The sequence below is a fragment of the Stegostoma tigrinum genome, chromosome 9 (genome assembly GCF_030684315.1).
Source record: "Stegostoma tigrinum isolate sSteTig4 chromosome 9, sSteTig4.hap1, whole genome shotgun sequence".
NCBI classification, from domain to species: domain Eukaryota; kingdom Metazoa; phylum Chordata; class Chondrichthyes; order Orectolobiformes; family Stegostomatidae; genus Stegostoma; species Stegostoma tigrinum.
In genome coordinates, this window is record NC_081362.1 from 74,362,757 (window position 1) to 74,388,012 (window position 25,256).

Sequence of the window (25,256 nt, forward strand, 5' to 3'; positions counted from 1 at the left end):
AAAAAATATCATACAGAAAGTCCTCAATTAAAGTTGACCTGCTGAATATCAATTTGCTTTAATTTCATTAATGAAGTAATGATAATAAATCCATTTAATGTCAGTTTCACTCAAGTAACGTTTTTCACAGGCTTCCTCTTCAGCGGATTTAATTCTCATCTGACCTTTGTCCCAGCATTCAGCTTTGTTCCTCGGCCTGCCATCTTCTCCAGCACCTGTCCTGGTTTCCAGTGTTTCCTCTCAGCAGTTATGCATCTGTACTAGGTATCAGCTCCATCCCATGACATGCCGCCGCACCAGCTCAGATGCTGAGTCAACATTCAAACTGACATACTTGTCTCCTGCTAGTTTCAGAAGTCGGTCAGTTCAACGAGTCCCTGAGCTGACCAATGTCTGCCAGTAGATGGAGCTTGGTCACCAACAGTATGGTTCAATAGAAGTGATACTTTTTAAAAAATTGTGGTTTACACATTTTATACTTAGTCATGCATTTTGTCGTATTAGCTACTTCAACTAATATTGCACATGTAAAGTACAGTATTTCAGCCATTGCTTTTTTTTTCTGGGCAAGAAATGTCGGAAGAGGCCTAACTTGAAGTTTGTTACTGACTCCCATTGGAAACCATGATTCACTTGAAGTCTTTGCAATTAAAGTTATAATTTTGAGGAATGCAACCACAAATTTAAGCGAGAATGTATTGTTTGGAATACTATAACATTTAGAATGATTGGAAGAGTTATGAATGGTTTAGGTGAAGAAATAGAGTCAGATATCCAAGTTTGTTAACAAGCAAGGTTGCATGATGAATAACATAGATAAGAACAAAACAGGGCAAGTAATTAGCTCAACACAGTGTGGTGCTGGAGGAATACAGCAGGCCAGACAGTATCAGAGCAGAAAAGTTGACATTTTGGGTCGGGACCCTTCTTCAGAACTGGGATGGGGTAAGGGAGCTTGGAAATAAATGGAGAGAGGAAGGGTGGGGATGGGGGCATGTAAATGCAGGTAGGGAGTGGTGGGGTTTGGTCAGTGGGCTGGGGCAGATAGGCGTGAGAGAAGATAGATTGTATGTGTTGGGTCAAAGAGGTGGGAGAGAGAATATGTGGGGCCGGGGAAAGGTAGGGGGGGCGGTGGTAGACTGGATGCAGGTAGGGAGTGGTGGGTGAGAGGAGAGATAATGGGAACTACAGATGGTGGAGAATCCAAGATAACAAAGTGTGAAGCTGGATGAACACAGCAGGCCAAGCAGCATCTCAGGAGCACAAAAGCTGACGTTTCAGGCCTAGACCCTTCATCAGAGAGGAGGGTCTAGGCCCGAAACATCAGCTTTTGTGCTCCTGAGATGCTGCTTGGCCTGCTGTGTTCATCCAGCTTCACACTTTGTTATCGGGAGTGGTGGGTGTTGTTTGGCAGGAAGGAAAGGGTGGAGAGGTGGGAAAGAAGGTAGACAGGTTGTGTCAGGTTAAGGAGGCGGGGATGAGAGGGAGGGTTGGACATCGGATGAGGCCGGTGTGGGGATATTTTAAAACTGGTGAATTCTATGTTAAGGCCATCAGGCTGTAAGCCCCGAGGGGGAATATGAGGTGTTGCTCCTCCAGCTTGCGTGTGGTATCATTGTGGCACTGGAGGAGGCCCAGAATGTAGATGTCACCCAGGGAGTAGGAGGGAGAGTTAAAACGGTTGGCACCGGAAGGTGTTGTTATTTGTCACATACAGAGAGATGCTCTGTGAAACGGTTCCCAAGTCTACGCTCAGTCTCACCGATGTAGAGGATGCCACATTGGAAGCAAGGGGTACAGTAGACCAAGTTGGAGAATGTACAGGTGAACCCCTGTCAGACATGAAAGGTTTGCATTGGACCTTGGATGGAGGTGAGGGGTAGGTGTAGGGGCAGATGTAGCACCTCCTGCGGTTGCAGAGAAAGATGCTGGGTATGGTGCGTTAATGGGGAGTGTGGAGCAGATGAGGGAGTTGCGGAGTGAGTCGTCTCTACGAAAGGCAGACAGAGGTGGGGAGGAAAATATCTGTTTGGTCATGGGGTCGGGTTGTAGGTGGCAGATGTGGCAGAGAATGAAAGGCTGGATGTGGAGGTTGGTGGTGTGGTGTGTGAGGACCAGGGGGATTCTGTCTTTACTTTTGTTGGGGAGAGGGGTTTGAGGGCAGAAGTGTGGGAAATGCAAGAGATGCGGTTGATGATATTTTTTGATACAGGAGGGGGGTGTTGCGGTCCTTGAAATAGGAGGACATCTGGGATTTGCGGGACTGGAATGCTCCATCTTGGGAGCAGATATGGCAGAGGCAGAGGAACTGGGAGTAAGGGAGCGCATTCTTGCAAAAGGGTGGATGAGAGGACATGTAGTCCAGGTAGCTCTGGGAGTCTGTGGGCTTGAAATGGCTGTTGGTGTTGAGGTGGTCACCAGCGATGGGGGCGAAGAGGTCAAGGAAGTGGGAGGGAGGTATCAGGGATGGTCCAGGAGAATTTGAGATTGGGGTGAAAAGTGTTAGTAAAGTTCATCAACTGTTCAAGTTCATTACGAGGCAGCATCAATATAATAATCAATGTAGTGGAGGAAGGGATGTGGAATGGTGCCAGTCTAACAGCAGAAAAGGGACTGTTCCACGTATACTATGAAGAGGCAGGCACAGCTTGGACACATGAGGGTACCCATGGCAACCCCCTTAGTCTGTAGGAAGTGGGAGGAGTTAAAGGAGAAGTTGTTAAGTGGATGAGGTTTTCAGTGGAGGGGGACAGGTTGGACTTGCGGGAGAGAGAAAAGTGGAGGGCTTTTAGGCCATCTGCATGGGGGGCACAGATGTCTAATTTGAAGATGAGGTGTGGAGGGTCTGAGAATTGGAAGTCGTGGAGGGCGTGGGTGATGTCCTTGACATAGGCTGGACCAGGGAGGAAAGACAGTCAAGGTAAGTGGAGATGAGTTCAGTGGGGCAGAAGCAGGCAGAGACAATGGGTTAGCTGGAGCAGTCAGGTTTATGGATTTTGGGAAGCAGATAGAAACGGGTGGTGCGGGGTTGGAGAACGAAGAGATTGGATGCTGTGGGTAGTCATCTGATATGGTGAGGTTACGAATGCTCTGAGACAATGGTTTGGTAGTCAGGCATGGGCTCATGATCGAAGGGGCAGTAGGAGGAGGTATTAGAGAGTTGGTGTCTGGTCTCAGCGATGTAAATGTCAGTGCGCCATACGACTACTGTGCCCCCCCCCCCCAACTTATCTGTGGGTTTGATGGTGAGGTTATGGTTGGTGTGGAGAGCTGCAGGTTTCGTAGGGGAGAGGTTGGAGTGAGTGAGAGGGATGGAGAGGTTGAGGTGATTGTCGTGACAGCTGTTGGAAATGAAGAGATCGAGGGAGGGTAGGAGGCAGTGGGGTGGTGTCCAGGAGGATGGGGTTTGTTGGAGGCAGGAGATGGGCTCAACAGAGTTGGGTTAGCCACCCAGCCAAAGAAATAGGCACAGAGGCAGAGGTGGCAGAAGAAGAATTCGACATCTAAACGTGCACAGAATTCATTGATGTGTCGGCGCAGGGGAATGAAGGTGAGTCCTTTAATGAGGACTGGCCATTCGTGCTCAGTGAGGGGGAGGTCTCGGGGAGGATGGTGCCAACCCAGCAGGGCTTGGGGCTGGTGCTGAGTGTAGAGCTGGAGCTGGGAGTAAGAGTGGAGACTGTCTCAGGAGCGGAAGTAATTAGCTCACTTAAATCAAAACTAGCCTGTGGTTCAGAATAATGCCCAAAAAAACAGGTTCAATCCCCATTCTGCTTAAGTTAGACTTGAAACTTGCTAACTTGTGAGTAGAAGACAATGGCAAACAAAGACTGACAAGAAAATGGCTCAGGATGAAGTACAGCAAAAGTTTTATTAAATGGCACCTATGGGACCAGGAAAGTAATGGCTGATCCAATATTCTGGTTGATCAAAATTTCCACAAAATCAATGTAAAAATACACCATGTAATAAAAATGTAATGCTGGGTATACACATCACTGTTATACCTTATTTATAGAATAAATCACTTAAATAATGATGCACAGTTGCCTTAAATAAATTTTAAGGCTGAAGCTTTGAGCCTTTTCATTTAACCCTCAACTGACAACTCAGACATTGTGGAGATGGCAATAATACATTAAACTTACAGTATTTCAAGTATATAATTTTTGCCGGCTCATTGAGAATGCCTCTCATTCAAGGTGCCGGTTAAGACAAAGTTTGCTGTATTAACAACCAAAAAGTCAAGCGTTCATCTTTGAGAAGAGCAATATGACTTAATGCAAAGCAGAATGTTGTAGTTCAACATTGATAAGTTAACTGAATGGCAAAACTGTGGGGAAATGTGTGGCAAGTGGGAGGATCGGGGAGTGCGATGAGTGGTGAATGGCAGAGGTCACTAGAGAGAGAGCATCAGGTAGCAGAAGGGTCAGCAACTGAGAGAAAGACAGGAAGAGGGTGATATAGGCAGACAAACAGGAGTTTGGAAGAACACAGCAAGCCAGGCAGCATCTGGAGGAAAGGAGAAGTTAATGTTTTGAGTATTATGTTATTCAGGACTAGATGGCAGGATAGGGGGAGCTGCAGGGAGAGGGTAGCGGAGTGGTGGTGATAGATGGACACTGGTAGTAGGTACGACATTGAGTTCTCTAATTTCAAAAAACCTTCCCACCCATCTCCCGGCTCCCTTTCCAACTCTGCCTCCTCACTTCCATTCCACATAGTGACCCTCTTTTCCAGCCCCAAGCAGGTCATACCTACTATCAGTATCCACCTATCACCACCATTCCACTACTCCCCCTCCCCGCCTCTCTCTTCATCTGCAGCTTCCCCGACACCAACATCCAGTCCTGAAGAAGGGTAATACTCAAAATGTTGACTTCTCCTTTCCTCCAGATGCTGCCTGGCTTGCTATATTCTTCCAGCCTCCTGTTTGTCTACCTTGGATTCCAGCATCTGCAGTTTTTTTTGTCTCTAACCAAGGAGATGCAGGCAACTTAGCTTATTTCTTTATGTTTTTAATTTATTTTAGTTTGAATGTTTACAAATGTACAAATTTAGGAATACGTATTGGTTTAACCTAGAGGATATGATACTGAAGTATAAAATAATCGTTGATGAGTAAAGTAAGTGAAAGGATACTCACCTCCAAGAATAAAACACAAATTAACAGTGTAAGAGCCAGCTAACCACCAGATAATGAATGATTTAATTTGTAGATACTTTACATTTCAGTGACTTTTTTTTTCAACCTAGTAACCTTCTTGCCTGATTATCTTTTCTTTAATTAACCATAGATTTGGTGGACCAAATGAACATTAATTAAGGTTCTTTGTGCCCATGTTAGAAATAAACGACAGGAGTTTTATTCTCAACTGGAACAGGTTGGGGATGATTAATTTATACTGAAACTAAAAATATATGGAAATCAATTAGAACATAGATATAGTAAGAACTGCAGATGCCAGAGTCAGAGATAACACAGTGTGGAGTTGGAGGAATACAACAGGGCAGGTAGCATCAAGGAGTAGGAAAGTTGACGCTTCAGGTCGGGACCCTTCTTCAAAAGGAAAGGTCCCAAACCGAAAAGTCAATTTTCCTGCTCCTCTGATGCTGCCTGGTCTGCTGTGCTCCTCCACCTCCACACTGTGTTATCAATTAGAGCATAACTCGTTGCAGTCATAAAGATACCATTTGGATACTAACAAGTCAATAAAAACTTGTTCCCTTTTACTAGAGTTTTCAGATTTCAAAGTTTTTTTTATGGAATTAACTTGAGGAAACTTAGCAAGTTTATGCAAAAACAGAAATTGCTGGAAAAGCTCAACAGGTCTGGCTGCATCTGTGAAGAGAAATCAAAGTTAATGTTTCAGGTCCAGTGACCCTTCCTCAAAACTGATGCTGCTAGACCTGCTGAGCTTTACCAGCAACTTCTGTTTTTGTTTTTGATTTACAGCATCCGCAGTTCTTTTAGGTTCTATTTAGCAGATTTATGCTTGTATTTACTAGATATGGCTCCTTAATGGGCATCAAATGCAGTCCCAGATCCCCTGCCCTTCTATAGATTCTTTCTGGTTTTACTTACCTTCAAGACAAAGCCCTGCAAACTCACTCAGGGTCTATCATTGTGAAAAGATAGAACAGTTAGCCAAGATCCGTGGCCTCATCCATGCAGATAGAAGCTAGGTCTGGGCTATCGTGAAGCTGATGACAGCTGCCTGGAGCCCTGCTCCTAGTCTCATTTTTGGGTTTCTCCCTGTCAGGCTCCCTCAATCCCTGCTACTGTAATCATAGGTACTGTCTCTAAAGGAGCTGTAAGAGTTTGGAAGGGGGATCTTTTCATTTGGAGAACAGCAGCGATAAGTGTAAGAGAGACAGAATCTGTGATTGGAGGCGCTGCTCTCAAACCTTTTCTCTCCCATGCTCACTGCTCTTTGTTTTGAACTCTGTATTACTCTCCCACCATCAACAAAGCATCTGTCACAACAATTTTTCAGCCCTGCTTAGTTTACAGAGGAATAATAATGTAAGCAGTTATTGATTTTTCTACCTCCACCTTTTTACGGATACTTGTGAAATTTTGAAGCAAACATGCCCACCACTTCCTTGAACATTGGCATCTAATCTGGAAATATTGTCGTCTAAGATTGTGCTCTGATGTCATCATGTAACCAACTATATGGAAACCTAATAATTACTGCTGTGGAGGTCAGTTGGCAGCATAATTGATCTGTAGCTGGTATCTTCCAGTTTGTAGCTCACAACCTGAGCCACATAAGCCACTCCACTGCTGCAAACACCAGTCCATAAAAGCTGGTTTTAATAGAGAAACATTTGGCATCCAGAAGATATCAGTTTTAAAGTTTAACACTGCCCAGAACAACATGCACAAGAGAACACATCTCACATATAAGTTAGCAATCCTTGGAGTATAGCTTTAGGGATTGGAGTTCAAGGACAATAATCTTTTTTGTTGATCCCTGCATTTTTGAATAAAATTCTAAAAGACTCTGGCAAAAATGTGTGAGTGCTCATTTCTCAAGCAATTATCCAGAACATGCTTGATTGATTTAACTGCACAGTCATTCAACCTTATTCCACCTTGAATAGACACGTCTGTCATGGTTAACACTGATTACTTGCATTAACAAGTATGAAATATTTTGTCTGAGCTAGTCAGTGCTCTACTAAAAGAAAGATTTGAGTACTTTAGTGTATAAATGCCACAACAAAATCTTAAAAAATTTGCAGGCTTAAATGTGACGTCTTTGAAGCTGAATCTTAAACATTAGGCCAATGACAAAAGTCATTTCTGAAAATTGTGCATGTAACTTTATGCATATATAACCAGGTAGCAAGTTGTTGATTATCTTTGTAATATATTGCACATCTTTTTGGTTATTGTTGACATGTCTTCATATTCTTTTTATTCCTCCCCATGTTTAGACCACTTCCCAGTGGAAGAGGAATGCACAGCATTCCTCATCATCATTCACTTCACAGGTTGATGTTTGAAAGGATAGCCTATTTTTCTATTTGATGCAGTTTTGTGACTGGGCCAAATTGACAATGATTTATTGCACTGTTAGAGAACATTAGGTATTCTTAACACTAGACTGCCTTGCCAAATAATGAAAGAATGTTGATAACAATGCTGTGAGTTTATTTGAAATAAAGAAGATGGCAGTGATGGAAATGTTTAGTTTAAATTAACTTTGATTTTCTTTCTTTAATTTGTTCAGTAATACTTCATGTTCACTCTGAACTTTAATTATAATGAGAGCCAGAAAACTTGAATTTATAAAATGCTTCTCACATAAAATCACATCTCAAATCATTTATTTAGAAGTAGGACATCAAAGATATTTCCTAACATAGGGACCAGAAGTATAACAGAAGAGTTTTTGTTTGAAAGCATTTGCAAAAGGAAGAAGCTCAGGTGATAGTTCCTGTAAGAATAACAATTGAACTATCAGAATTTGAAATAAGTCATGAATGGTTCCATGATTGCTATTTTAGCAATGAACTTATCTGAGTTTGCTGTTATATAAGGCGGTTAAAGTTTAGGAAGTCATTTTAGGATGGTACATGCAAGAAATTTCTGTCAGGCAGGCTGGATAACCATAGTGTAAGGCACCAAGTTAGTGATGTATTTAGCCAGATTGCAGTATAGATGCCTAAATATCATTTTGTTGCTTTATGAGAATGAAGTGTAATGGAGACCATGATGATCAAATAAAAGACAGACTGCCTGCGACATCATGCTTTCAGTTTGAGAGGTATCATTCAATTTTTCCCAGTGTCGTAATCTTAGACCTAGTGCACCCTGTTTCCAGGAAGTACAAACTATTCAATTACTGAGTAATTCGACGGCATCCAGATCCAGCTCTGCCTTTAAGTTTATTGAGCAGAGCTTGGAGATCTGTCTCAATTAATCCATGTTCTTCTTCTGTAGTTGTACTATGCCATTCTGGCCTCTGATCCCAGATAACATAATTCAGTGTAATTGCTGAGATGTGGTAAAACTAGAGCACAGGGTTTCATGCATGATAAAATAGGAGACAGCATGTAAGAGTCAAAACTAAGTTTTTTTTTAAAAATTCATTCACAAGACAAAGATGTCATTGGCTAGGCCAGCATTTATTGCTCATCCCTAATTACCCAGAGGGCCGTTAAGAGTCAACCACATTTCTGTGGGTCCGCAATCACATGCAGGCTTCCTTCCTTCGAGTATATTAATGAATCAGATGGGTCCCAACAATCAGCAATGATTTCATGGCCATCATTCAATTGTTATTTGCAGAATTTTATTGAATTCAAATTCCACCATCTGCTGTGGCAGAATTTGAATGCGGGTCTCAGAACGTTACGTGGTTATCTGGATTAGACAGTGATAATACCACCAGGCCATCAACCCCCACATGTGATCCCACAACCAATAGACCAAATCAAAACTCTGCTAGACTGGCACATCCAGTCATCAGTGGGGGCAAACAATGGAAATTAACTGGAAGAAGAAGTGCCCGAACCTCAGTGATGGAGTTCAAAAGACAAGCCTGAGGCATTTACAATGACCTTCAGGCTGATGTGCCAAGTGGATGATCTACCATTAGCACCCATTTATTTTTGTACATTCAGCCTCTACACCATTTGTTCCCTTTTCACCATTTCCACATCTGTAAAATGTGTAGAGGAAAAAATATTTTCTAACATCTTTCAGTTCAGAAAAAGATTTATACTAGACTCAAAGCATTAACTGTGTTCTTCTGTGCACCAATGCTGCCAGACCTACTGAGTTTCTCAGCTTTTTAACATCTGTACTATTTTGCTTTTATTTGATAAATGGGTTTTTCGTGACAATTGGCAATAGATTCATGGTCATCATTAGATTCTTAATTCCAGATATTTATTGAATTCAAATTCTACAATGTGCCATAGCAGGATTTGAACCTGAGCCCCCAGATCATTAGCTGGGTCCTTAGATTAACAGTCTAGTGATAATACCACCAGGCCATTGCCTACACATGTCAGACATCACTTGGATGAAACACTGAGCAAGAGCTTAGAATGTACTTTGTGGAGAGGACTTCAATTTCCATCCCTATGACTGGCACAGTAGCATCACTATTGACCAAACTTATAGAGCCTAAATGACATGGATGCTAGATTGGGTGTGGAAGGTGGTGAAGGAACTGACAAGGAAAAATAAACTACTTGATCCCATCTTCACCAATTTACGTGTCAAGATCACCTGTTCATAATAGTATCATTAGGAGTTACCTCTGCATAGTCATTATTGTGAGCAGCAGCAGAATTGTATGTTACCACAATTTGTAATATTATGCCCTTGCATATCCTCTATTCTGCTATTACAACCAACTTCGTTCAATGAAGACAGCGGTGGGAAATGCCAAGAAAACACCAAGCATGCCTCAAAATGAGTTATCAATCTATAGCACATGGCTACTAGCATGCTGAATAATGGAAGTAGTGTGTAACAAATGGTGCAAGGCAATCCCACAGCAAATGGATCAGACTAAAACTTCACAGTCCTAATGCATTCAGTCATGAATGGTGGAATTCCGTATCCAACAGCACAATGGGTGTCACTGCACCCCAGTAACTGCACCAGTTCAAGATATCAGCTGATCACCATCTCCTAAGTAAAGAGATGACAAAGTGTGGAGCTGGATGAACACAGCAGGCCAAGCAGCATCTTCGGAGCACAAAAGCTGACGTTTCGGGTCCAGACCTTTCATCATTTTTTTCTGTGGTGAGGAGTAGAGTGCTGGAGGAGAAAGGGTACAGATTGTGCAGATTAAGTGATTGGAATGTGAGAATGTCAGAACAATGGTGTGTCTAAATGCCAGTTCTTTCTGATGAAGTGTCTAGGCCCGAAATGTCAGCTTTTGTGCTCCTAAGATGCTGCTTGGCCTGCTGTGTTCATCCAACTCCACACTTTGTTATCTTGGATTCTCCAGCATCTGCAGTTGCCATTATCTCTCAATGTCTCCTGAGTAGTTAGGCATGGGTAATAAATGTTGTCCCAGATAGTAATGCTCGCATCCTGTGTACATAATTTTAAAAACGGAACATCCCAAACGTGAGAGAACCTGGCCATCTTCCATTGCTGATCAAGGACATTACTATTATTGAATCTCTGAACATCAACATCCTATCCTGAGAGTTAATGTTGACCAGAAACATAATTGGACCAGCCTCTTGAATACTGTAGCTACAAGGGCAGGTCAGTGGCTGGGAATTCTCCAATATGCAGTTCTTTTCCCGATTTCACCATAACCTATGCATGTCTACAAGGCACAAATCTGGAGTGTGTCAGAATATTGTTCATTAGTGCAGCTGAAAACACTCAAGAAGTTCAGGACAATCCAGGACAATATAGCTTACTTAATCAGCACCTACTTAATGAACTTACTTCTTCCCTTTAAGACTGATGCATAGCATCAACAGTGTGTAACATCTTAAATGTACTGCAGCAACATGCCAAACCATTTTTTGATACAACTGTCCAAACCCCAACCTGTGCCAACTGGAAATCCCAGGGCAGAAGTCACTTAGGAATGCCACCACTTGCACATTTCTCCCCAAGCCAAACAACATCCTCACTTTCAACTATATTACTGTTCCTTCATTGTTGCTCGGTAAAACATTTGGAGCATTATTGCTAATAGCACTGTCGGTGTGCCTACATAAGATGGGTTACAATAGTTCAAGAAAGTAGCTCAAGATATCATGTTCTCAAAAGGTAGTTAGGGACATTGGCTTTGCCAGTGATGCTCACATCCCTTGAAAGGGTAAAGGAAAACATAATAAAGTTTATAGAAAAGTAAGTTAATTTGATGAATTAATTCTGTCTTAGCTATTTATCCTTCTAATCTGCTTATGAGGACTTCAGCCTAAACTGTTTATTAAAGGCTGCACATGCGTTTTCAAAACAAAAATGCTGGAAATCACAGCAGGTCAGGCAGCATCCATGGAGAGAGAGCAAACTAACGTTTTAGGTCTAGATGGCTCTTCATCAGAGCTGGTATGAAGTGTGGAGGAGGCAGCATTTATGCAATGTGGGTGAGGAATAGAGTGCTGGGGGAGAAAGGGTACTGATTGTACAGATTAAGTGATAGGAATGTGAGAATGGCAGAACAATGGTGTATCTAAATCCCAGACTAGAAAGAGCAGACAGTCCCACAGGAGTCGGGGCACAGCGGGAGGACATGGTGACAGACTGTACAACAAGTAAAGCTAAAAGAAAGGGAAGATATGGCAGTGAGTTCATAACCTGAAAATGTTGAACTCGATATCAAGTCCAAAAAGTGCCTAGTCTGAAGGTGAGATGTTCTTCCTCCAGTTTGCGCTGTGAGTCACTGGAGCATTGCAGCATGCTGAGGACAGACCGATGGGCATTCGAGCAGGATGCTGGGTTAAAATGCCTGGCTATGGGAATGTTGCGGTCATGCTTCTACATGGACAGGAGGTGTTCTGCAAACTGGTCACTCAGTCTACATTTGGTTTCTCTAATGTAGAGTAGACCACATTGAGTGTGGTCTGCCCCAGAAGGCAGTGGAGGCCAACTCTCTGGATACTTTCAAGAAAGAGATAGATATAGCACTTAAAGATAGTGGAATCAAGGGTTATGGGGCTAAGGCAGGAACAGGACACTGATTGTGGATGATCAGCCATGATCATAATGAATGGTGGTGCTGGCTCGAAGGGCCGAATGGCCTACTCCAGCACCTACTGTCTATTGAGTGCAGTGAATGCAGTAGATGAATAGACAAATGCAATTATGTGGACTCGAAACATTAGCTTGCGGTCTCTCCTGATCTGACCTGCTGTAATTACTAGCATTTTTTTGTTTTCAGTACTGATTCCAGCATGTGCAGTAATTTGCTCCTATATGTGTTTTCAGGTATTTCAGCTGTATGCATCCATTATATACAGATTAAATACTGCATCAATGGGACTCAAGAAACCCATGTAGAATGACCGTGCAGGACATTTCCTGTGTATATTTTTTTTAACTGGCAATAAAAATTCAAGTGATTCTGAGAAAAAAGAAGTTCACATAGAGTACAAAACTGAAGATGTTATGTTGATCCTTGACTGGACTGTTGTGTCCAATTTGTGCACTCTATGTTAGAAAGAATATGAAGTGTCCAATTTGTGCACTCTATGTTAGAAAGAATATGAAGGTTTTAGAAAGGGATCCAGAAGAATATTTCCAATTATGGCGGATCTAAGTTACATGGATGGATTGGAGAAGTGGCAATGCACCTGATGACGTGGTGGCGGTGTTAAAATAGGATTTGGATAAGCTCTCAAAGAGAAAAAAAATTGTTTAGATATGGGGAAATGGTGGGAGAGAGGGGCAAACAGAGTTGCTATAACATGGACACCAAAAGCCACATGTTCTCTTTCTGTTTGTCTAAATTCTGTTTCTTTTAGAAGACAATGTACATTTTTGAAGCCATTGTTTACTTTGTCATTATTATGCAGTAAAATATTTATATTTGTTGATTAAATTAATTTGCTCTGCTTCATACAGCATTTAAAACATTCGTTATTAAGCAAGAACTTTTTTGTGTTTTAGGTTTTCATCGAAGTTTTAGCACCCCATCTGCTCTTTCATCACCACGGGAGATTAAAAAAAAGAACACTTTGAACAGGTAACATTCAGTGCTGGAATTTTTTTAATAACATGACCTATTACATCAATTAAGAATGCTTTCCTTTCTATTCTTTTTAAATGATGAGCTAATTGTTTTCTAAGGCAGAAAATTTTAACCATGTCATCAAGTCTTTGAATGCCTGATGTCCTATATAATTATTTTAATGGAAGGAAACTAAAGGATTCAGTGACTTCCATATCTGACTTGCTTTGTGCTCCTGTAGTGTGAAGCTTTGTGCTGAGAATGTGCAGTTGTTTTGCTCCAGAAGAAATTGACGTTTTAACTATGGTTTCTTTTAGCTGCCTGTGCGTTTGCTCAAATCTCCACAACGCCATAAATCAGTACCAACGCAAAAGTAATTCAAAAACACTTCACTTGCAAGTTGGATGTCTGGCCCTTTAAATGATAATTCCTTGTGCCACTGAGACTGAGCACCACAAACATTCATTTCACGTGGGCAAGGTAAAAGCAGGAGTTTTATTCGATTTAGAGAGCGCAGAGGAAGGGCTGGAGGTCCCTTGTACACACTTTTCGGATTAGCGTGTTGATTTCCCAGTGTGGAACCAAAGTTTAAAGGGCTGCAACAACCCTAGAAGAGGCAACCCACCTGAGCTATTTAAATGGCTATGTAAGCCTCTTAACAAGTTTGTCAGCTTATTAAAGTCCAAATTTGACTTTTCATTTTAAGGAGCAGAATCCTTGCAAGCCATTGACAATGAAGGCTCGGAGATGGCCCTATATTCACAGGCATTCGATTGTTCTGAGTGAAAAGTATTACCTTTTTTAATCTTTGCACTCTTATCTAAAGGCATTTTGGGTAGGTTGAGGGCATTATGGCTAATGTCAGATCGGTCCCGCTATTTACGTGTCCCAGGCCCATCAGGAAGACTGTACATTTTCCTATACAAGACAAAAAGGGATCACGTTTCTCTGAGATTGCTAAGGAACAGTATCTCCTGACAGAGATTCTAGGCATCAGGGGTGCAGGTCTGAAGAACACAAAGCAGGAAGTCAGTTGAACCAAAAACCTCAGCCTGGGGTCTAATGAAGATAGAGAAGATGCGCTGTCATTGGCATAGCCTCAGGCCCCAGAACGCTGTGCCAATCCAGGCAGTTGATTGCTTTCTTAAGTACCCTCATTGACAGATATCTTAAGGTTCATTGGAACTGTTGCTATGATCTTCCTATGTTGCATAAGTTAAAGTGGCCTTGCACTATCTTGCAACCAGCTCTTTCCAGTAGCAGATGTCTTTGTTACCTTGCAGACAGTAGCACATCATTTGCATCATAATAAGGAATACTGTTTTCAAGCAAAATGAATTCAAGGTGTATTGAGCACTCAAGTTAAAAATAATATGGGATTTACATTCGTAAAGTGCAGTAATCATTAATTTTTATCCATTGATCAGACTTCAATTGACCCGCCAGGAAGATTCTTCAAAAGCAAACATTCTATTCCTAAATATAAGCTGCTGAGTGATTACAGGAAACATTTTATGGCCAATATCTGATGAAGGGTCTAGGCCCGAAACGTCAGCTTTTGTGCTCCTGAGATGCTGTTTGGCCTGCTGTGTTCATCCAGCCTCACATTTTATTATCTTGGAATCTCCAGCATCTGCAGTTCCCATTATCTCTTTCCTGGATATAGCTATTATACCTTTACCCCAGCAGTCACAGGTGTGGTATCTCTGCACAAATCTTTGAAGATTTACTGATGGCTGTTAGCTGATAAGGCTTACCCTTTGTAAGGGGGAGTTAATGACCCTGCCAGATGCTGAGATGCTAACTGATACTGCCTGAGCACAAGGATCATCACTGAGCAAGGCATAAGCTTCCTACTGTTAAGGCTCAGGTACCTTGGTTGGTTGACTGGCATCTTCCAGTACAGACCCTCAAGTTTCTTGAGCATTGTGGTTGTCTGTTGATCCCTGCATTACATGACCCTCCAGAGAGGTTGTGATCTTGAGGAAGGAGAAGTGCTGGAGCAGCATAGCTGCTCAGAGAGGGGTATGTCAAGATTCTGGAGAAAACTGAAAGAAAACAGCAAAGCCATTCCATGCTTCGTGAACATACAGCTGTTGAATGCTTATGAGATGGTGCACACATTGTTTGTTAATTTTCTGGAGGCTCAAGTCTGTAGGACATTTGGAGACAGAGTCTGTTTTACCTGAGTAAGAGTAGACTTCCGTATATAGCAAAAGTCAACAACCTTCCAATGACGTAAACTCCTGAAGGTTCAAGAAGATTACATCTACCATACTTCTTCCCTGAATATTGATCGCTTTGGTACTTCCCATTTTCCTGCATCTAGTCATGATGAAATGGGAACACACAAGCCTGCCTGAGAACAACAAATCTTCAATATTTTATTGTTTAATAGGTCAATATTATACACATCAGAAACACTTATGTGATCCACCAAGCAACATTCCTGATGCGATGGCATCTGCTGTTGGACATATTTACAACTATGGTAGAGGAAATGGAGGTAGATTCCATTTAGTGCCATTCTGGAAGTGAGATACCCTTGGCACAGAGACATTCTCGACATGTTACCCTCTGGTCGGGTTGTGCTTCTATTCTTTAAATGACTGGCAACAATGGAAAACTAAATTCCAGAGAGTAAAGGCATAATTTGTCTAATTTCCCCTCATTACTTAACGCCTGAAGTCCAGGTACCATTTTTGTAAACCTGCATCATATTCCCTCTAAGGCCAAAATCTCCTTCCTAAGGTGAGAAGCCCAGATTTGCTCACAATACTCTAAGTCTTGTCTAACTAGGGTTTTGTATAACTGCAGCATAACTTCTGTGTCTTTGTACTCCAGTCCTCTGGATACAAAGGCCACCTTCCATTAACTTTCTTGATTATTTTTTGCATCTGTTCATGACAATTTAAAGATCTATGTACCTAAACCTAAAAGTCTGCTTGGACATCCACTGTTTTGATTTCAGACCATCTAGAAAGTTCCCTGATCTGTCGTTTTTGTGTTCAAAATGGATAACCTCCTGTATGCTAATATTGAACTCCATCTCCCACAGTTTTGCCCATTTATTTAGTCTATCAATATCCCTTTCTAATTTTATGACCTATGTAATTTTGTAATTTTATCATCTACACTGTCTACAATTTACAATGTGCTCCCTTCCTTCCTTTAATTCTTCAGATGGAAAACATCAGGTCCTGGGGATTTGTAACTCTTTAGTTCCATTAATTTCCTCATTACTGATGTTTTAATTACATTAATTTTAATCATTCCTCATTCCTGATCCACTGTTAATGTCTTTGGGATGCCCAGCGAGCTATCCTCCTTTTCTACCGTAAATACTGAGACCAAGTAATTATTCAACATGTCTGCCATTTCCCTGCAGTCATTGACAATCCCCATTTTCAGTCTTTAGAGGACCAACATTGCTCCCGATCACTTACTTTCCCTTTATGTAAATATGAAATTTCTTCTTGATTTTGATGTCCCTGGCACGTTTCCTCGCATAGTTTCTTTTAGTAGCTTTAATATACTGCTTTTTGGCCCTTTGCTGGTCTTTGTATCTTTCCCATTCAACAGAAATTGCCTTTTTTGCATTTTTGTAAACTGTCTTAGTTTTATGCTGTCCCTTATCTCTTTACTTGTCCAAAGCTGTTATTTTTCCTATGAAGTGGACCTTTTCCCTCTCAGAGGTACAAACTGGATTTATATTGTGCTTAATGTTTCAGTTGTTTTACCCATTAGCAGATTTTCCCCATTTACTGTGGGCAGTCTCTGTCTCATCTTGTTAAAAAAGCCTTACCTAAACCTAAAGCTCTAGTAGCTAATTCATGTTGTTTGCTTTCAAGAGTTACGCTCAACTCAATCCTGTTATGATCTCTATTTGATAAATGCTCATGTACAATGAAGTTACTAATTACTTGTTACTAAATTAAATATTACTTGTCCCCCTGTGCATTCATGACATATTGCTACAGGAAACTTTCTTGGACACATTCCAGAAATTCACTGCCTTTCTGACAAGTGCTTGTTGGCCTCTCCGAATCCATGTTAAAGTTAATATCTCCTATTAATTCCACTCTGGTTTTGCTACATCCTTACCTACTTTCTGAATTTATACAATCTAGCACTTCAGAGCTGCTGTCAGGAGGTCTCTACACAGCACCTATTGCAGTTTTAGATTCTTTACTATCCCTCAGTTCCATCTATCCAGTCGTCACTGAATGCTTTCCCATAATTTTATCCTCCCTCATCATTAAAATAATTTTGTTTCTCATCAGTAAGGCTATTCCATTTCCTCTGCCATTTTCCCTGTCCATCCTGTAAACCTTATAACCTGGTATATTTAGTTCCTGATCCCATCCATCCTACAGCCATGCCTCAGTAATGACTTCTGTATCATAATCTCCAATTTGAATTTGTACCTGCAGCTCATTTAATTTATTCTTTACCCTCAATGCATTTGTATATAGAACTCTTATTTCAGCCATACCCTGTAACCTGTCCCTCAGCGCTGATACTTTATTCGGCCATTCATTATTTATCTCTTCCAATTTAATTAATACACTTCTAATTTTGCCATTGCCTGCCATACCTGAAGTAGGATTTCTGTTTCTTTACTGTATCATGCTACTCAATTTTGAAACTGTATTTTGAAACTCTGACTTCCCCAGAGCCCTGGATTGGAGGCTCACTTTGGCTGTTTGTTTATATGGCTGATGTGCTAAAATAAATTGTGTTGTCCTATGGCTTGCTCGTACAGTTTGTAAATTACTGCAAAACTGGTGGTGCTGTAAAAGGTATTGTGCTGTTGTCATAATGATAATTTGTTTTCAGCTGAAGTTGTAAGAATGTCTAATTTCATGATTCATAGATTTGAGAAATTAACTTGTAGTTGGGGATTTGGAGTTCTTAAATGTAGGATACTAGAAGCACTTCGTCTTTGGGAAGCTATAAACTAACCTAATATATTGCAATTCAAAATGTGGTCTGTGTTTTTCAGTAAGGTCAAAGTTGGAAATGAGGAAAGGATAAAGAACTGGTCTTACCTTAGCTTCATAATGGAACTAGTACATCTGTTGAGATTGCAGTTGTCCCAATTCCGACATATAAATTATTTATGGGGCCTCAAAAATCAAAGGGATCTTTTGGAATGTTAAGTAAATTTGTTCAGAGTTCTACCTGGGACATCCTACGTTGCTATTGAGATAGTTTAAAGGAGGTAGCTTTGTTTTGTTTTGGCTTAATAATTTCTAATAGAATCAGACAGTTACAGTTTGAGCCTCAGCCTTGAAATACGCAGTGTAAGAAAACAGCCACAATTTGATGAAACCTGGAAACAGCTTTTAAAAATTACTTCTTAAGATGCAGGTTTCACTGGCTGAGCCAGTATATTTGCTCATCCCTAGTTGTTGTTGAGAAGATGGTGGCGAGCTGCCTTCAGTCCATTTGCTATTTGTGTAGGGACACTCACAATGCCATTTGGGAGGGAGTTCCAGGATTTTGACCCAGTGACAGAAAGGAATGGAAATAGATTTCAAAGTCTGGATGGTGAGTGGCTTGGAGGGGAAATTGCAGTTGGTGGAACCTCCATGTATCTGCTGTCATAGACTTTATAGATCATTGTGGTGGTTGATTTGCAGGGTGTTGTCTGAGGAGCCTTGGTGAATTCCTGTTCTACATTGTGTAGATGTGACACAATGCTGCTACTGTGCGTCAATGCTGGAGTGAGTGAATGTTTGCGGATGTGGTAGAAAAGAGACAGCATGCACAAACAGGTCTATGTCCAACTGACAGGAAATGATGAGTCCATGCTTGCAGTTTTAGGACCTCGAGCTTTTACAAATCACATCAATAACTTAGATGAGGGGAACAGAGTCCTGGTAGCTGAATTTACAAATGACTCCAACACTGTGAAGAAGGCATACTGGTGTTGCAAACAGATATAGGTAAGTTGGTTGAGTGGGCAAAATCTGAACTTGGACTATATTATGGGAAAATTTGAAGTTGTCTACTTTGGCATGAAAAATATAAAAGCAGTATACAAAATGTATTGCTTAAACCGAGATGACGGAAGAATTCCAAGGCACAGAGAGACATATGAAAATGACACCAAATGACAGTGGAGCCCAAAGTTGTACGTTTTGTCAGAAAAGTCCGGATACACATTCTGTAATTGGAACATGTAAAACAAGTTATATTGCATACCAGAATTGTTTTTCAATTTAACACTGATAGCATCTTTTAATAGTCAAATATGAATGGGAAATACTTACAATATACAGTCTATTAGCTAGCATGTGAAAAATGAATGGGCAGATTAGTTTTCATGATATGGACTTTCTATTATAAAGGCATAATCTGTGCATGGTTTCTACAAGGTAGTTATCCCTCCTCCATTTCCTAATATATGCCAGGTATGCTTTTGTTAATATTGGTGACTGGAAAATTGGCATGATAGTTGTTTGTATTGCAGTGAAAAATGAAAAAAGTGAATTCAGAAAATGATCTATTTTTTTGACAAGAGAAACAATGAGGAGGAACATATGCTAAGACAGGAAAAGGAACAGAAGAATAATTAGGACTCAAAAAGAGTAAAGGAATAGTAAAAAAAGTCATTAAAAATAATTAACTTGCTGATTGCAAGAATATAAAGGGCTTTTAAAAATTACAAATCATGATGGTTCAAGATCTTCCTCTCAGACAAAAACCTGTTCAAGCTAATCATTCAGAATATTTCTTCTACCCTAAATGCCAATTGCAATTGTTCTGAATATGTTAAAGGATAGTTATTGTTTTGAAGGACTCTTTGGAGACTGACGTGTTTATAGCTTTTTCTTTGCCTTTTCTTTGTGGCAGTGTTAATACTGTTTATTATTTTGTTTATTTTTCTGAAAAATGAAGGTTTCTGTATCTAGATAAATACATGAAGGAATTTAATAACGATAAATATGTCAATGAGTCTAGATGAAGTAAATTGAGAGCAGTGTCAAATTGGTTCTCAATAGAGACGCAGAACAAATTGCCTGTTTTTGTGTTATAAGTTGTGTACAATTCTAAGTATCTCTAATTTGTCTAAAATTCAAAATACTCACGATAGTATTCTTAATATCATCTGATTCCTTACTAATTTTTGTTTGTAAGATTTCTCTTAAACTATTTACGTTTGATTTGGAGACAATATTTCCTGTTCTCATTCGGAAGTGTTTATTTGCCGAATAATGATGCTTTTTAACTAAGACGGAAATTGATCTTGGTCAGATTGGCCAATGGGCCGAGGAGTGTTTGATGGAGTTTAGATAATTTAGATAAATGTGAGGTGCTGTATTTTTGAAGGGCAAATCAGGGCAGGACTTATACGCTTAATGGTAAGGTCCAGGGAAGTATTGCTGAATAAAAAGACCCTGGAGTGCACGTTCATCGTTCCTTGAAAGTGGAGTCATAGGTGGACAGGATAGTGAAGAAGGCACTTGGTATGTTTGCCTTTATTGACCAGTGCATTGAGTATTGGAGTTGGGAGGCCATGTTGTGGCTATATGGGACATTGGTTAGGCCACTTTTAGAATACTGTGTGCAATTCTGGTCTCCCTGCTATAGGAAAGATGTTGTGAAACTTGAAAGAATTCAGACAGATTAACAAGGATGTTGTCATGGTTGGAGGGAGAGGCTGACTAGGCTGCGGCTATTTTCCTGAAGCGTCAAAGGTGACCTTATAGAGGTGTATAAAATCATGAGGGACATGGATCAGGTGAATAGGCAAGGTTTTTTTCCTGTGGTGGGGACTCCAAAACCTAAAAAAAGGTTAAAGTTGACAGGGGAAAGAGTTAAAAGGGACCAAAATGGCATACTTTTCACATAGAAGGTGGTGCATGTGTGGAATGAGCTGCCAGTGGAAATGGTGGAGGCTGGTACAATCACAACATTTAAAGGCTTTTGAATGGGTATATGAATAGAAAGGGTCTGGAGGTATATAGGCCAAATTCTAGCAAATTAGACTGGATTTATTTTGGATACCTCATCGTCATGGATGAGTTGGACTTGAATGGTCTGTTTCTGTGCTGTATGTATATCTCTATGACTCTATGATGGCAAATCTCAGCGGCCCTGGCAGCATCAGTGGAGAGAAATTAATGTTAACAATTTGGGCCCCATGACTCTTCTTTAGAACTGATGAGAGCTAGGAAAGGAATGGTTTTTATACAGAAGATGGGGTAGGGGGGAGGGTAAACAATAGTTGGAGACAGAGCCCAAAGAAAAAGTAAAACAGTTTGATAAACAAAGGAGTGGCTACAGGTTAGTCTTGAGGAGTGAATGGCTGCTAATGGAGACTTATTAGTGGCTGACAATGGTAGCAGCCCATGTGATGACAAGGCCTGGTGTGTGGGGGTCGGAGAAGGCATTGGGAAATGTGCTCTAGCCCTAAAATTGTTGAACTTGATATTAAATCCAGAAGGCTGCAGGGCTCCCAAGTGGAAACTGACGTTAAAATTGTTACAGAGATAGTAGGAACTGCCGATGATGGAGAATCTGAGATAACACTGTGTGAAGCTGGATGAATGCAACAGGCTAAGCAGCATCAGAGGAGCAGGAAAGTTTGACGTTTTGGGTTAAAGAAGGGTCTCAACCCGAAACGTCAAACTTTCCTGCTTCTCTAATGCTGCTTGGCCTGCTGAGTTCATCCAGCTTCACACCGTGTTATCTTGGAAACTGAGGTGTTGTTTTTCCAGCTTGTGCTGAGCTTCGCTGGAGCACTGCAGCAAGTCTGAGATAGAAATCTTGGCCCTGGAACATGGTGTTGTGTTGAAGTGGTCAGCAACTGGAAGCTCAGGGTCCTTTTTGTGTAGGTGGTCCGCGAAGTGATCATCCAGTCTGCACTTCATTTCCCCAATGTACAGGAGACCACATTGTGAGCAGGGAATGCAGTAGGCTAGATTGAGTGAAATGCAGATCAAGTGTTGCTTCACCTGGAAAGTATGTTTGTGCCCTAGGATACTGAGGAGGGAGGACGTAAATAGGCAGATGTTACATGTTCTGCAACTGCAGGGTAAGGTGCCGGGGGGCTGTGGAGGGGTGCTGGGAGGGAAGTAGAAATGGACCAGGGTGTCCCAGAGGGAACGATCCTTGCGGAAATTTGACAAGGGAGGAGTGGGGAATATGTGTCTGCTGGTGTCATCCCAATGAAGGTGGCAGAAATAGTGGCAAATGATTCTATTGATGTGGATGCTGGTATGATGATCGTTTGTGGACCAAGGGGCCCTCATCGCTGTTGTGGGAGGAATGAGTACATGTCAAGGCAGAAATGTGGGCGATGAGTCAGACCCAGCTGCGGGCCCTGTCAAAAACGATTCTGGGGTCCCTGAACTTCCAGATGCATGCCACTTCAACACACCACTATGTTCTCTGGCCAACATCCCTGTCACAGGTTTGTTGCAGAGTAAGCTGGAAAAACAGCACTTCATTTTGGTCTTGGGAATCCTGCAGCCTTCTAGATTTAAGACTGAGTGTAACAATTTTAGAGCTTGAGCACATTTACCCATGCTTTCTCCTATCCCTGCACGCACCAGGCCTTGTCATCACATGGGCTGCTACCACACACTACCCATTGTCAGCCACTTAGAGTCCTCATGAGCAGTTATTCATTCCTCCAGACAGATCTTCAACCACTCTTTGCCTGTCTGCCTATTTTTATCTCTCTTTGGGTTCTATCTCCACTTCTTGTGTATTCTTCCACACCACACCACACCCCCCCAACCCACTCCCACACCCCAACCCCATCTTCTATATAAAACCATCATTTCCCTAGCTGTATAATAAAATGTGAGGCTGGATGAACACAGCAGGCCAAGCAGCATCTCAGGAGCACAAAAGCTGACGTTTCGGGCCTAGACCCTTCATGAGAGAGGGGGATGGGGTGAGGGTTCTGGAATAAATAGGGAGAGAGGGGGAGGCGGACCGAAGATGGAGAGAAAAGAAGATAGGTGGAGAGAGTATAGGTGGGGAGGTGGGGAGGGGATAGGTCAGTCCAGGGAAGACAGACAGGTCAAGGAGGTGGGATGAGGTTAGTAGATAGGAGATGGGGGTGCGGCTTGGGGTGGGAGGAAGGGATGGGTGAGAGGAAGAAAAGGTTAGGGAGGCAGAGACAGGTTGGACTGGTTTTGGGATGCAGTGGGTGGAGGGGAAGAGCTGGGCTGGTTGTGTGGTGCAGTGGGGGGAGGGGACGAACTGGGCTGGTTTAGGGATGCGGTGGGGGAAGGGGAGATTTTGAAGCTGGTGAAGTCCACATTGATACCATTAGGCTGCAGGGTTCCCAAGCGGAATATGAGTTGCTGTTCCTGCAACCTTCGGGTGGCATCATTGTGGCCAGAATTCCCAGAGTTAACCTAACTAAATTACAATTGAAATACATGGTCATTGCTAGTTGGAGAAGGCAATCAAATGAGAAACCAACCATTTCTATGTTTTAAGCACACACTTTCTCAGCAGAATTGAGGAAGCAGCTGAGAAGCTGACAGAGATCCTTTGCACCCAACTTGAAGACATTTGGGCCCTGTCTATTGTTTTAATGTCTATGTGCAGGACAACAAATACACCTACCTTTCCCTAATCTGTAATGTGTGCCTATTATGTGTGTGTGTGTGTGTGTGTGTGTGTGTGTGTGTGTGTGTGTGTGTGTGTGTGTGTGTGTGTGTGAGAGAGAGAGAAAAAAAGAGAAGTTGAAGCGTACATAAGCTTACCTCAAGGAAACTTATCTAATAGTTCAGCTGACCACAGCACATAAACAGTTAAGCACTCACTGAATTAGCCCGCACATCCTTGTCAAATGAAAGAAAACCTGTTGTGATAAAATGAAGAAAGATTAATGAGGGAGGATTTTTTTCCTGAAGAAGGGTTCTGACCCAAAACATCAACATTCCTGCTCCTCTGATGCTGGCTGGCCTGCCGTGTTTCTCCCGTCCTATACTGTGTTCCTCCAGCTCCACACTGAGTTATCTAAGATTAATGAGGGAGTTATTTGATCCCTCCTCATGTGATCGTATTTGTTCTAATCAGACAGGAATTAGTTACTAAATGCTTAGAAAAGATTGATATCCACTTAGATGCTGTTATTGTGACAATGACATTCAAAAACATTCTCAGTTTATGGGCTAGACAGTATTCATATTTATTTTTAAAACAAAGGATTTTCATGCAGACTTGTCCATGTTTTTTCCTGAATTTTTCCTTTCAACTGCAAATTTTGAACATTGATTTGCTCACAGCTTAAGAACTTTAAATGACTTGTATTGTTTTCTGCTTCTTCATTTTTATCCTAGACAGTTTATCAGAATTGAAGATGACTTGATTCCATTCAGGCTCTAAGGTAGTTGATAAGTTTCAAGCAGTATTGGCAGATTTTTCAAATGCTGGGCAGTGATCTTGAGTGGTTGAGTTGATGGGTTGTTTGGAGATTTGTGCTGTCCCTCTCTGGCACTTCTTCACTTCATGATTTCAGTTCTGCAGACTTCTGATGAAGTTCCTCAATGTGTTTAGCCTTTCCAAATGAGCTTGCTCCATTTTTGGTCAGTCACAAACCAGGTTCTGCCATGAATGTGCTAGAACATTTGATATATTCAAGTATGCTTTGAGGACATTTCTAAAATGTTGCAGTCATCCTCGTTGGAAGAAGCTGCTTCTGGAGTCAAGCATATAAACAACATAGCCCACCCATCAGAGCTGGTTTTAAGTGATTTAATCCCTCATGTTGGGCAAGTTGACTTGGGACAGGATGTTGCTATTGACCTCCTTCCTTGGCATTAGATCTAGAGAATTTTATGAAGACATCACTGCTGATACTTCTCCAGTGCTTTGGGATACTGACTTTAGATTATTCAAGTCTCTTTCTAAGCATTTCAGAGTGTGGGGATCACTGCTGCCCAGTAAAACATGACATTTATTTCTGATTTTGGATCCTGGTCTTCAAATATTCTTTTCCTCAGTTACCTGAAGGCTGAGCTGGGGAATTGGCTGCATTTTGTTGTCTATGTCTACTTTCATTGAGAGGACACTTTCAAATTATGGAAAATTGTCCATATTTTCCCTAATCCC

General features: G+C 41.5%; 1 protein-coding gene across 4 annotated transcripts in view; it reads left to right on the forward strand.

The window, feature by feature from the left end:
* Positions 1 to 25,256, forward strand: part of LOC125454947 (CAP-Gly domain-containing linker protein 4-like) — a 265,594-nt gene that overhangs the window by 200,667 nt on the left and 39,671 nt on the right. For all 4 annotated transcript variants that reach the window (XM_048536323.2, XM_059648632.1, XM_059648633.1 and 1 more), the window contains one exon: positions 13,109 to 13,184. In XM_048536323.2, coding sequence (XP_048392280.1) covers positions 13,109 to 13,184 — 76 coding nt within the window. The remainder of the gene's footprint in view (positions 1 to 13,108; positions 13,185 to 25,256) is intronic.